The sequence below is a fragment of the Zootoca vivipara genome, chromosome 7 (genome assembly GCF_965207765.1).
Source record: "Zootoca vivipara chromosome 7, rZooViv2.hap1.1, whole genome shotgun sequence".
Taxonomy (NCBI): Eukaryota; Metazoa; Chordata; class Lepidosauria; order Squamata; family Lacertidae; genus Zootoca; species Zootoca vivipara.
Genome location: NC_142590.1, coordinates 53,171,867 through 53,184,150, shown reverse-complemented (window position 1 = coordinate 53,184,150; position 12,284 = coordinate 53,171,867). Strand labels below are relative to the sequence as shown.

At 42.4% G+C, this 12,284-nt stretch overlaps 1 protein-coding gene across 1 annotated transcript in view; it reads left to right on the top strand.

The window, feature by feature from the left end:
- Positions 1–12,284, top strand: part of CCND3 (cyclin D3) — an 80,344-nt gene that overhangs the window by 2,010 nt on the left and 66,050 nt on the right. Inside the window, exon 2 of the mRNA XM_035121863.3 lies at positions 913–1,213. Coding sequence (XP_034977754.1) covers positions 1,148–1,213 — 66 coding nt within the window. The 5' untranslated portion in view covers positions 913–1,147. The remainder of the gene's footprint in view (positions 1–912; positions 1,214–12,284) is intronic.

Sequence of the window (12,284 nt, the reverse complement as noted above, 5' to 3'; positions counted from 1 at the left end):
AAACAAAATAAAAAAAATTCCTTCCATTAGCACCTTAGAGACCAACTAGGTTTGTCATTGGTATGAGCTTTCGTGTGCATGCACACTTCTTCAGATACCAGTCAGTGTCAGTGATACCAAGCTGAATGGATCAGTGGCTTGACTCAGTGTAAGAAATTTCCTGTGTCTCTTTTAGTGCTATTCCCTGACATGTGTATTGGTGCCACAGTTAAAATGCTGCTGCACCAGAGCTACCTCAGCTCCCAGTTTCCGGTGTGCCAGGCAAAAGGCTCACTCACATAATTTTGACATAAGTGGCAGTGGCTACTTATACATAGCTGCCAAGTTTTCCCTTTTCTCACGAGGAAGCCTATTCAGCATAATGGAAAATCCCTGTAAAAAAGGGATAACTTGGCAGCTATGCTTATATATAAATCTAAGAGCCAAGAACAGTCAGCCTCTCCCATAGTCCCTTTGGCTAGCACAGATGTCTCTAAACCACTTGCCAGGTAGAGGATGCATGTTCAGGAGCAAGGACGCAAGCAACTGTTTGAATTCTTGATCTGATCATCCAAACTGATTCAACAAAAACAACAATGTTGTGGTATCCATCCATCTATTTACCTCTTTTGCTGCACTGTCTCCAATATCCATTGCTCCTAAGCTGTCAGACTGTATTGATGGCTCTCAGACCACCATTTGTGAGTTTCTGCAGCGGGTGTGTATAATATTTAAAACATTAGTACCATATATAAATAGCCTCCACCTCTTGGCTAGGTCTCCCAAACACTGGCAATGTTGTGGTATTGTTTAGTTTTTCAGCATTAATTTTCCTACTTGGTCCCCCCCTCCCCTTCAGCTTCACTTTCTCTTCAAAGGTGGTGATGTTTTGATCAAAACTCCACTGAGCATCAAAACTTGTGTGTTTTACAGACTGTGCAACAGGAAACCCACCTCCTACAACCCCTCTGCTCTCCCCACTTCCTGTTCAAGTACAACACATGTGGCAGAGAAAAGGCGTCACCGAAATGCAGAAATGTAAACAACTGTCAGAACTCGGAAAAATTAAAGGTCTCATATCGCAACACCTATTCCAGCCAACACTGATTTCCTGGTAGTGGTGGAAGCCAAGATGATGACCATGGAAATATAAATTGGAATTTAGGAAATGCTGGATTATTTTTTAAATATATATACATCTGTATCAAAGGAATTCTTGGTTGCCAGCTATGAGGTAGGAAGTGATTGCATTTCTTTAAATGTAAATAGCAAAAAAAGAGAGTTCATGTCCTAAGAGCTTGCTAACGTGTTGCCTTCCAGATGCTATAAATAAGTTGGGGTGCTTAAAATAAGGTGCTTTTATGCTGAAATCCAATGGGATATATACAGTCATGTGGGTAATACACAGGACCTGAAAGAGTAAATACAGATCCGACTACTGGTTGGTCTGGGATGATTTTTTTTTAAAATCAACTGGCTTTTAAACATAGAGCAAAATGAGGCTTAGAATAGGCATTTCTCATGCATTTATTGGCTTTACTGTTTGTGGTGTTTTGCTTTTCCTTCTACTGGTGTTGCTTTTTTGGCTTTCATTATTCTATTATTCCACCAATCTTGGTGCTGTTTTATATTTTGCATCTTGGGTTCCTGGAGCCACATCCTGAGTTCAAAGTGTGTGATTGCATGGGTGCATCTGTGTCAGTCATGGTGTTTACCTGCAAAATTCATAAGCAACCATTTTGAAAAGTATGGTGTGCACACCCACATATATTTTGCATGCCAACTTAGACTGTGATTTATACTTACAGGCACCATCTCAAAGGCACAGTGCATATATATTTATTGTGTTCTGCAATCAGTTCCTGAATAATGCTGATATCAAACCTGGCCAGTTGGTTGGTGCATATCAAACATATATATGTTCACATCTAACATTGTTTTTTAAAGAAGGGTTACTCTTGCATTGCTTAGAGATGGATTTTGCTAAAGATTTGTGAGAAATGTTGCAAAGAGGGGCTACAGTTCCATCTCATGTCTGATGTTGTCAAACAAATTTAAAAATAATAATCTGAATACTGTAACACTGTAACTCTCCTGCCCCAGGGAGATAGGTGTAATTTTCCTTTTGAATATTTGGACAGAGGTCTGGGAGAATCTTGAATCTCTAGTTCATCTGCCTATTTGCATCCTTATTTTTCCTTCCTGTTGGAATCCTGTTGGACTCAATTGCCTTCTCATATAGATTATGCTGCTGCCACTCTCCTTCTTTTAGAAACTTCTATAAATTTACCCCTTAATTTTGGCCAGGCCCTCCTGTCAGTGGCCTCTGCATTCAGTAATTGGCAACAAAATCCCTGTATGTTAGCATATAAAAACTGTTTGAACTATTCATTCTGCCTCCTGTCATAGTTTTGTATTTTGATTGTTAGACTGTAAACCTTAGATGATGAATTCTTCATTTTCTGTAAAGCCAGTGTGGGGTAGTAGTTAGAGTGTTGGACCCTGGGCCTATAAGCATTCCATCTGGGGCAGGAAGTGAGGCTGAAATCCTATCTCCACTTGTTTGGGAGTACAGTATGCCCCAAATTTACCTCTGGGTAGACACATATAGGATTGCACTGTGTGACTCGTTCATTAGTAATGCCACAGCCAAGCTGAGTACTGATTAATGGAAGAAGCTACAAAGAGGAAGCTTCTAATGAAAGAACAGGACCTACGAAAAGTTTTGATAGCATGTTGCTTGTCTGTATTAGACAGCCTGCCACTGTATTAAATGAGCTGGGGCTCTCTTGAGTGGATCTACTCAGAGGAGGCCTGAAAAAAGTTGGGAGGGCAACACAGAGAATGCTGGAATGCAACAGGCTGGCAAAAGTGTCATCTGGTTAAAAGGGAGTGAACACTTACCAGAATAATGGCAAGTGTGATACGGTAGCTACCCTGTTCGCTTATATACAGTACTTACATGCTCTCTGGGTGCTTATATTGGGATGGATGCTGCTCATACATATTATATTTTTGCAGCATCCATCAAAATGTCGGCCTGTATTTTTTCATTTAATCTGTATCTATCCTTTCTGTAGAAAACCCATTGAATTAAAATGAATATGCTGCCTGAAACCCATTTGCAATATCCAGATGCCCCTGTCCGGAAGCACTGTCTTTCTCACTCTTTTAATATTTCTTTGCCACAAGGGGGCAGACTTTGACCAGTTAACTGTTCATCTAGTCCTATTTCAACTCAGAAGGATAGTTTCCTGCCACTTGCAAGTAAAAATCTGATTTAATTTTATTATATTTCTATGCCGCTTTTCATTCAAATGAAATCCAAAGCGTTTTACAAACAATAAATAATAACATAACTGAACATAATAGAACATCACACATAGAGCATAAATCCTATAGAATAATTAACAAATCATTGCAACCATTAATCTTTACAATCTATAAAACACTTTAAACAAAGCATAGCTCAGTCGGTAGAGCATGAGACTCTTAATCTCAATCATGGGTTCGACCCCCATGTTGAGCAAAAGTTTCATGCATTGCAGAGGGCTGGACTAGATGATCCTTGTGGTTCCTTCCAACACTATGATTCTATGATCACAATTAAAGCAAAAGTTACATTACATGATTAACAAATCAATGCATCATTTATAATCTATAAAACAACATTAACAAAATAGCAACCAAAAGATAAACTAAGCACTGTTAAGTTCATACACATACTCTCCTCACCCCCCATGACTCATAATCTTTCACTCTATCCATTAAAATACACATTCTCATGCTGCCCATGGCAGCAACTCCCTTTTGATGGTTTCCTGGGCTGAAGATAGGCAGCACAGGTGAACCAACCACCCCCTAGTGGCAAGCAGAGTCTCTCTCCCCTCAAAGTTTTTGTTAGACTGTGAGCTGGCAACTTGTCCAAGACCACCATGTAGTCAAGATGCATGAGAGAGCTGGTATTTGAATTTGCACTTCCCATATCCAAGCCCAACAATCCAGCAGCCTCTGCAACCTGCAACCTACACAGTGGCTCTTCTTTGAGTTGTGCGATTTTTAATAGCCACCTGGTGCTGATGTGTCACTTACCAGCAGAGCAAAGCAAATTTAGAGTAAATCTGCATCTATTCCCTGAGCAGCAGAGCAAAATAGGGGACATGTACAGTTAGCACTGAGAGACCATGCAGGGGTGGGGGACCTGTGGACAGACTTTCCTGGACTCCCACCAGGCCCACACAGAATGGCCAATGATTTGAGATGATGGGAGTTGTAATCCAAGCACAGTTTGTAGAGCCACAGATTAGTTGTCACCAGGCACCAACTTTTATGGTATTCAAACCTCATAAAGCTTCCTAGGTTGACTAATTTCTTTTTTCTCAGGGACCAGACAGCACCCCACATACTGCTGTTACACCATTCTGCATTTCTGCGGGGGGGGGGGGGGGGTAAAGATGATGTAACCTTTTCCCCAGCCATGCTCTCTAGTGAATATGCTAAAGTCTCAGCATCTGTACACACCTGGTGTGCAGTTTTCTCAGGACAGATGCTTTTTTTCTCCTCGGACTCAGCACTTCTGTGAACTTGGCTAAGACCCTTCAGCTTATAGTCAGAGACAGACATTTGATCCTGCTCACCTAATGGCTTTGGAAGTCTGAGACATTTAATGTGTTTGGCCACCAAGCTCTCTGAGATGTGTTGGGAGTAAAAGTACACAGTCATATTCCTGGTAAATTAGAAAAACGCAGCTCAGTTTCTGAGTCACAGCCCCATGTCTAATCAAACGAGCATGTGGACCCACAGCTTTGACAGAAAGCCCCAAGCCTGGACTGCCGAGAACCACTAGAGATTTTTAGTAATTGTATCGCGTCTGATGGGTGACTCAGAAGATTTGGTTGCCTTGTCTTTCCCCTCTCTCTTCTTCTGCCAAGAACTAGGATTTGGAGGTTACAATGAATGAAATCATCTGGTTGGGAAGAGGTTCTGGTTCTTTTATCTTCTTTTATTTGATGAGGTGGCAAAATAATGGCTGCAGTAATGTGCGAACCAGTGTTGCAGAATATATTTGGAGGGCAAAAAAGCTGAATGGGTGACCTCCGTGTATCAAGGGGAAATGATGGTGTTGTTGATGATTAAACAATGCACACTTGTGTGCAATCCACATTAATGCAGACTGGACCTTGATGTCCACAATGAATCCACACCGGGTATTCCAGAAGGGCAGGGGTGCAAAACCATTGCACAACTCCAGATGTTGTTTACCCACAGCTCCCATTATCCCTGGCCATTAGCCATCCTGGTTGGGGCTGAAGGGAGATGGATCCCTACAAGATCAGGAGAGCCACAGGTTCCTCATCCCTTCAGGAAAGTATGCAATCAACAACCATAGATATGGCAAGTATTAAAACTCTTTACATTATCAGATTAAAATGCATCTAGGTCGTGGTTTTCCCCCCTCCAATTTAGATCAAAGCTGGTTGGGGGAAATGGATCAAAAATAGTATTTAGTTTTTTAAAAACTAGGGTGGATACAGGATAGATGTGGATTATGGCTAACACAATGTACACCGCTTCCGAAACCAGCAGTAGGAATGTACTAGATCTGCAGTAACTGAGAGTATGTACAGAGCTGTAGATACTTGAGTCCATATCATCTGGTCCTCCTCAGACTTACAATGTATATGATCTGAAGTGTAAATATGGTACTGTGGTACCTCAGTTTACGAACTTAATCCATTTCAAAAATCCATTCTTAAACCGAGGTGTGCTTTCCCTAATGAGGCCTCCCGCCGCCGGTGCCCTTCCACCGACTTCCATTTGTAAACCGAGGTAAAGTTCGCTAACCGGAACACTACTTCCAGTTTTGTGGAGTTCATACACCGAATAGTTCGTAAACAGGGCTGTTTTTAAACCGAGGTATCACTGTACTGGAAACCTCAGCGTCATTAAAATGCATAGCATCTTTAGCTGGCTACTAAAAACAGGAGTTGAGCACAGGAGATCTGATTTACTGGCAACTAAAAGACTCAAGCTTGGAAAGGGAAATTAGCAACCCAGATTGGATAGAATAAAAGTCTAAGAAACCTTCATTGAAACTGTACATGGATACCCCAGACCAGAGAAGCCCCATGTCTCCAGTGTGCCACCCTGTGGATCCCATCCTGTGCCCAAAAGTAATGGCGTATTTGCAACTGATGAGCACTTACAAAGACAAGCGAACACAATCCTTCTGTGTGGTCTATCCCATTATAGCAAACTGTGCATGCACAAACTCAAAGAATACATTAGGCATTGTTTTCTAAATGCAAAGAAGCAACTACATTTAAGCTAGAGTTCTGAAAGGCAAGAAGGATGGTAACGTCTGCAAAATTATGGTTTAGGTGAGCCAAAGAGCCTAGCTGGCTACACTGCAATCTTCTATATGCATTTCTGAAAGCTTTGCAAAGAGAAAGGTGTTGCAAGGTTATACCAATGACAGCTTTGCTCCCTGCGACCTGCATTGACATCTATCTCTTTTCCCCAAAAGGGGCCGCTTATCTTCGCACTTTACCACATTAGGGTTTCTCACAATAATCTTCAACAAAGCAACTACAAAGCCTTCAGGAAACCACAGGGAGAGTGGTGCATTTGCAGGGTGTGTGTTCTGAGTTGTGTACGGGGAGGGTGTTCTTCCCAGTTGGCACAAAATGAGGTTCTTCTACTTATACACTAAAAGAGTGAAGATTTTGTGAAGTTTAATTCCTTCCACGCTAGTTGTTTAGTCTGAAATGGGTGCCCTTTGCTCACTTGGTTTTTACAGATACTGTAACCCAGATGATGTCATTGTTGAAAACAAGTTAAATTTCAATACAGACTAACAGTGCATTTCTATTTAAAATATAATAATTATTTATAAATTTTGCCTCTATACCTAAAAAATCAACATATATTAATGTTATGCAAACTGCATCCCCTTTCCATCTTCTTTGGTTATTCCTTTCCCTCCTTTTGGGGGATCGTATGTGATGTATTAGTGGCTGCTCTAATGAGGGACTTAGCAGGGAAAGGTCATCTAAGACCAAAAAAACCCCAACCATTTTCCAGGGTGATATATTGGAGAATCGAAATCTGCTGTGTTGCCCTGTTGCTGTGACACATAGGCCCCAACCCTTGGCATAGTCCCTTTCCGATAGCTCCACACAAGCCTTTCCAAAAGTGTTTTTCTTATCACAGAACATTGTTCTTGGCTGGGGAAGGAATAATCAAATATTGCAGATGAACAATTAGCAGATCTGCTATAAACTGGGCCAGACCAGAACCAGCTGTCTGGTGATATTGGGCCAGAAAATTTGTGTATAAGAGAAATTTTGCATCCTTGGCCAGGACCAGACTTCATGGGGTCCTTGAAACAATGCTGCCGCTGCCATGCTCCTCGCCTCTTTCCGGCCAACAGATTTATGAAATGCAGACTTGGACTCTCATTCCAAAGTGGCACCACTGTCCATGCACTGCAAAAACACCACCCCTTGGCCAAGTGAAAGAGTGCTGAGTGGCAGCACATCTGTAGAAGCCAGTGAGGGGCCCATCTGATCTCCTAGGGACCTTGGCCAATGCCTGACTTGGTCTCCCACTGGAACTGGCCATGTCGTTGGCTGTGCCGCTGTGCTGCTGCAACGTTTTGAGAGGCTCTGCAACATGTGCACTCTTGGCTCCTTTGAAGTAAGGCGACAGAAGCAGAGCATCAAATGTGCTATTTTAAAACATGGCTTTGGAAATGGGTTTGATGTTTAAACACCCACATCTTAAGGTGAATGGTTTAAAATGTACGTTTCTTCTCTTCATGTTTGCTGCATATGGGACAAGGAGCCTTGTGCTGATTTGGAACAATTGCCCGCCTACTCTGCCTGGCAACATGTCTTCAGTCTTTTCCAGCCTTGCTTCCTGTGACCCTTCAACAGGAGATGGTGGAGCTTTCGTCATGAAATGCGTGTGTTTTTCTACTGATAAATACCCTCTTCTTTGTAACAAAGCCCTGAAGCGGGGTGAGAAAGTCTCAACAAGCAAGGGTTATTAGATGGCCCACAACAGGCTACTAGAGGCATCCCAGTCCAAAGGACAGAGCTTCTTGGGAGTTAAAAATTGTGGTTCTCTTGAGCCTTCTGTGACTTGGCTGCAAAACCCTCTGTGTACGTAAAGGTAAAGGGACCCCTGACCGTTAGGTCCAGACGCAGACGACTCTGAGGTTGCGGCACTCATCTCACTTTACTGGCCGAGGGAGCCGGCGTACAGCTTCCGGGTCATGTGGCCAGCATGACTAAGCCGCTTCTGGCAAACCAGAACAGTGCATGGAAACGGTGTTTACCTTCCTGCTGGAGTGGTACCTATTTATCTACTTGAACTTTGACGTGCTTTCGAACTGCTAGGTTGGCAGGAGCTGGGACCGAGCAACAGGAGCTCACCCCATTGCGGGGATTCGAACTGCCATCAGCAAGCCCTAGGGTCTGTGGTTTAACCCACAGCGCCACCCACTGTGTGTACATACCATACCCTTAAAGCACATTTGAAGTGCATGTCTTCCCCCTCAAAGAATCCTGGGACATGTAGTTTGTTAGGGGGTTGAATTGTAGCTCTATAAGAGATAAACTACAGTTCCCAGCATTCTTTGGTGTAAGGCAAGCCATGTCTTTTAAATGTATGTCATGCACGCAGCTAGATGCTCTGAATAAGCATGGGCAAGGGGCCTGGCAGTGCTTTGTCGTGTCTCACTTCCCCAAAATGGAGAATGAGGTCAGAAGCATTTGCAAGTGGAGGGAAAGTATTCAGTATGGTTAAATGCAACAACGATACATGTGGAGGTGGGCTGGAAGGGAGAGAGAGACAAGAATAAATGCAACCAAAAGATATCTGCTTATTTGCTGGGTGGGAAAGGTTGTCATTCACAGACAGCAGGGAAAGGATGCAGGGAGACAACTAATGGGCAAAGATAGGGGACCATCAGCCACATCTGTTGGGGACACACCACTGGTTCTGTGCAGCTGATCTCCCACCCTTTTTGGAGCTGTACAGTTAGCTGAGAGAGACTGAAAAATAGTTGCCGATAAAGCCTCACGAAGCCTTGCTGTCAAGACAGCACCCTGAGGGACATCCCTGGGGATCTGCACCAGCTGGGAGACACTGATAGGCTTCACTGCCTGCCGTCTGTTCACCCTCCCTACTCTGGGGACAGCCAACATATATAATCTCCCTTCCTTCCCCCTTCCCTCCTTCGCATTGCCTGCTCTTCCTCTCTGGGTCTATATTTGTCTCCTCAGACCCTGTCAACTGGTCCCTGTAGACTTGTCTGCAGACTTGTCTCTGCTTTGCTGAATTTGCCTGGCTACCCCCAGCTCCGCTGTCTATTGTTGTTTTTTTAACTGACCCCTTTCGGTAGGTGCTCCAAAAAGCCAGTAGCTTGTGCAGAGAAATATTCTCAGAAGCGTCATACCGCTGTTTGTTAAATAAAAAGCAATGTTGCCATTAAAGCTAGGCAAAAACATTTCCTCCTGACAACCGAAGGAGTAAGAGGGAGGCATGGGAGTGGGTGATTAAAATATATTCTCTCTGAGTATCATAAACATTCTGGAGTAACTTCAAGCATGGAGGGTTTGCTGCAGAATACCAAAAAAGGGGCCCTCCTTTTTGGTTTAAATTCTGTGTGTGAGTTCTCCGACAAGCCTGGCACTTCTCTGAAGCAATATTCTGCATACATTATATGTGAGCTCCTCAGTGCTATTTTTCTAGAAAAAGAGGTGCCGGAATTCACCATGTGTGCCTCCCTCATTCTCTTAGAATGGCAATGGTGACCACCGAAGAGGTGCCAGAACTGTGTTCCAGCGAGTAAAAAAAAAGCCCTGGGGGGCTCCTCCAGATGGTTTGTTTATTTAGCACTCATTCTGATTTGCATGCCCAAAGTTTACATGGTGCTTAGACCAAGTCCCCTCTTTATTGAGCTGGCATTCTGATTGGTTTACAGGGCAGTTACACAGCAACAAGCATCCATCCTGATTTGCCTGCAGGGTGTCTTCCCGTTCATCATTCATTCAATCCATCACTTTTCAGTGCATTTCCCTGTTACTTGCCTAACCGCAAAAAAGACCTGGTTTTTAAAAAGTGGGTTTGTTGTGCTACACTACAGCAACAGTGTGTTTTAATCCACTCTAGGTACGTAGTCCTAAAGTTCTGGCATGCACTCGAACCCATCCTTCCAAAACTCACACCACAGACAGAACTTCATATCTCCTAATTTCACCAGGCTGTTTAAAGGGCCACCTGCACCTATACGCATGGCATCGTGACCTGTCAGATTGGTGAGCATTAGATACAGGGTTTTTCAGTGGTGGCTACATATTTGTGGAATTCCCTTCCCAAGTACACCTGATCCCTATTTTGTTGTTGTTTAGTCGTTTAGTCGTGTCCGACTCTTTGTGACCCCATGGACCAGAGCACACCAGGCACTCCTGTCTTCCACTGCCTCCCGCAGTTTGGTCAAACTCATGTTCGTAGCTTCGAGAACACTGTCCAACCATCTCGTCCTCTGTCGTCCCCTTCTCCTAGTGCCCTCAATCTTTCCCAACATCAGGGTCTTTTCCAGGGAGTCTTCTCTTCTCATGAGGTGGCCAAAGTATTGGAGCCTCAGCTTCACGATCTGTCCTTCCAGTGAGCACTCAGGGCTGATTTCCTTCAGAATGGATAGGTTTAATCTTCTTGCAGTCCATGGGACTCTCAAGAGTCTCCTCCAGCACCATAATTCAAAAGCATCAATTCTTCGGCGATCAGCCTTAGAATCCCTATTTTACTGGCTTTTAAATGGACCTGGAAGGTGTTTATATTTCATATTGTTTTTAATATGTGTGGGGCTCTGAATTGTTTTAAACTTCTGCTTTTTTAACACTAGAAGGTGATGGTGGTGATTATTGTTAATGTTACTTTTGTATTATTAGTCTGAATTAATTAGCCATATGGTACATTTTGTAGTATTTGTTTTATGTTTTATATTGGTGTGAGCTTCTTTGGGTGGGTGGGTGGGGGCCTTGCCTATATAAATCCTGAAATAAATAGAAAAATACTGCTTCATCATGGAGCCATCATCAAATTCAGAGAAAGCAAGTGATGTGCATGCATGTGCGAACAAGCCTTCTGGTACTGCCCCTCTGTAAGCATTTTTTCTCCAGTTAAAGTACTGCTGTTAGGATCACACAATTGCATGGGTATGGGTGGAAGTAGAGGTGTATGGCATCAACAATGTCACAGGTGCTGTCCAATAAGAGCCTGCAGTGCTTATGCAATGCATTCCAGAGAGCACTTCAAATCCTAGTGACCTGTGCTAGATGGAGAAGGAATCACATTTTTCCACTAACAATATATTTGCAGCTTTCTGGAAAAATGTGATATCCCTCACATAGAACTCCTTCCTTAAGAGAAAACATCTTGACTTTCTTGAGTAACTGATGAGCCACATATTTTTTTATCTATAAACTTATCCTCTGGAAAGGTTATAAAAATAAGAAATTACGGTATCAAGCTAAACAAGAGCTTCAAACAGTAAAATTAAATTCATTGGGGACAAGTATAAAGCATTATCTGGGGAATGAGGTCTGGGGTGGATAAATAATGCATCCATGCCAAAACAGATTAAGATTATAGTGGATAACATATTGAATGCTAATACACCTTGAGATGCTGAGGGTCAGGAATCCTATGATACTTTTATTTCTTTATGTACATTTATGCGGTACTCTTTAAAAGGGTTTTCAGAGCAGGTAACAACTAAACGTTTTCAGTTTAAAACTGCAAATTATCACATTAAAACCTATAACATTAGCAGCAGTAGCAGTTGTTAAGCTTGAAATCCACACTAGTAAGTTAAAAATGTACATCAGAATGCCTAAAATGGCCAGAGCAAATAAAAAGGTCTTTACCTGCCATTGAGAAGATGACAAACTTAAATCCAGGTGAATCTTTTGGGGGGAAGGCATTCCAAAGGCAGGAAAGACTATGCAAAAGAGATAATTGCTCTCAAAAATGCCAGTTAAGAAGATTTATTACAGCTCAACATATTTTGGAACACAAAAGGAGCATTATGCAAATAATTAAAAAGTATAGAAGTATTCTAAATACAATTGTATATAATTTTGTTTGTATTACTATTATTCTTCAATAATTCATGACTTGGTTTTTTACGTGTTTCTCAAGGTGGTTTACAAACATACCATAAAAACAGCTAAAAATAGTTTTTAAGTGAATACAAAGAACAAACAAAGATAGGTTGAAAAACAATTCAAATTACT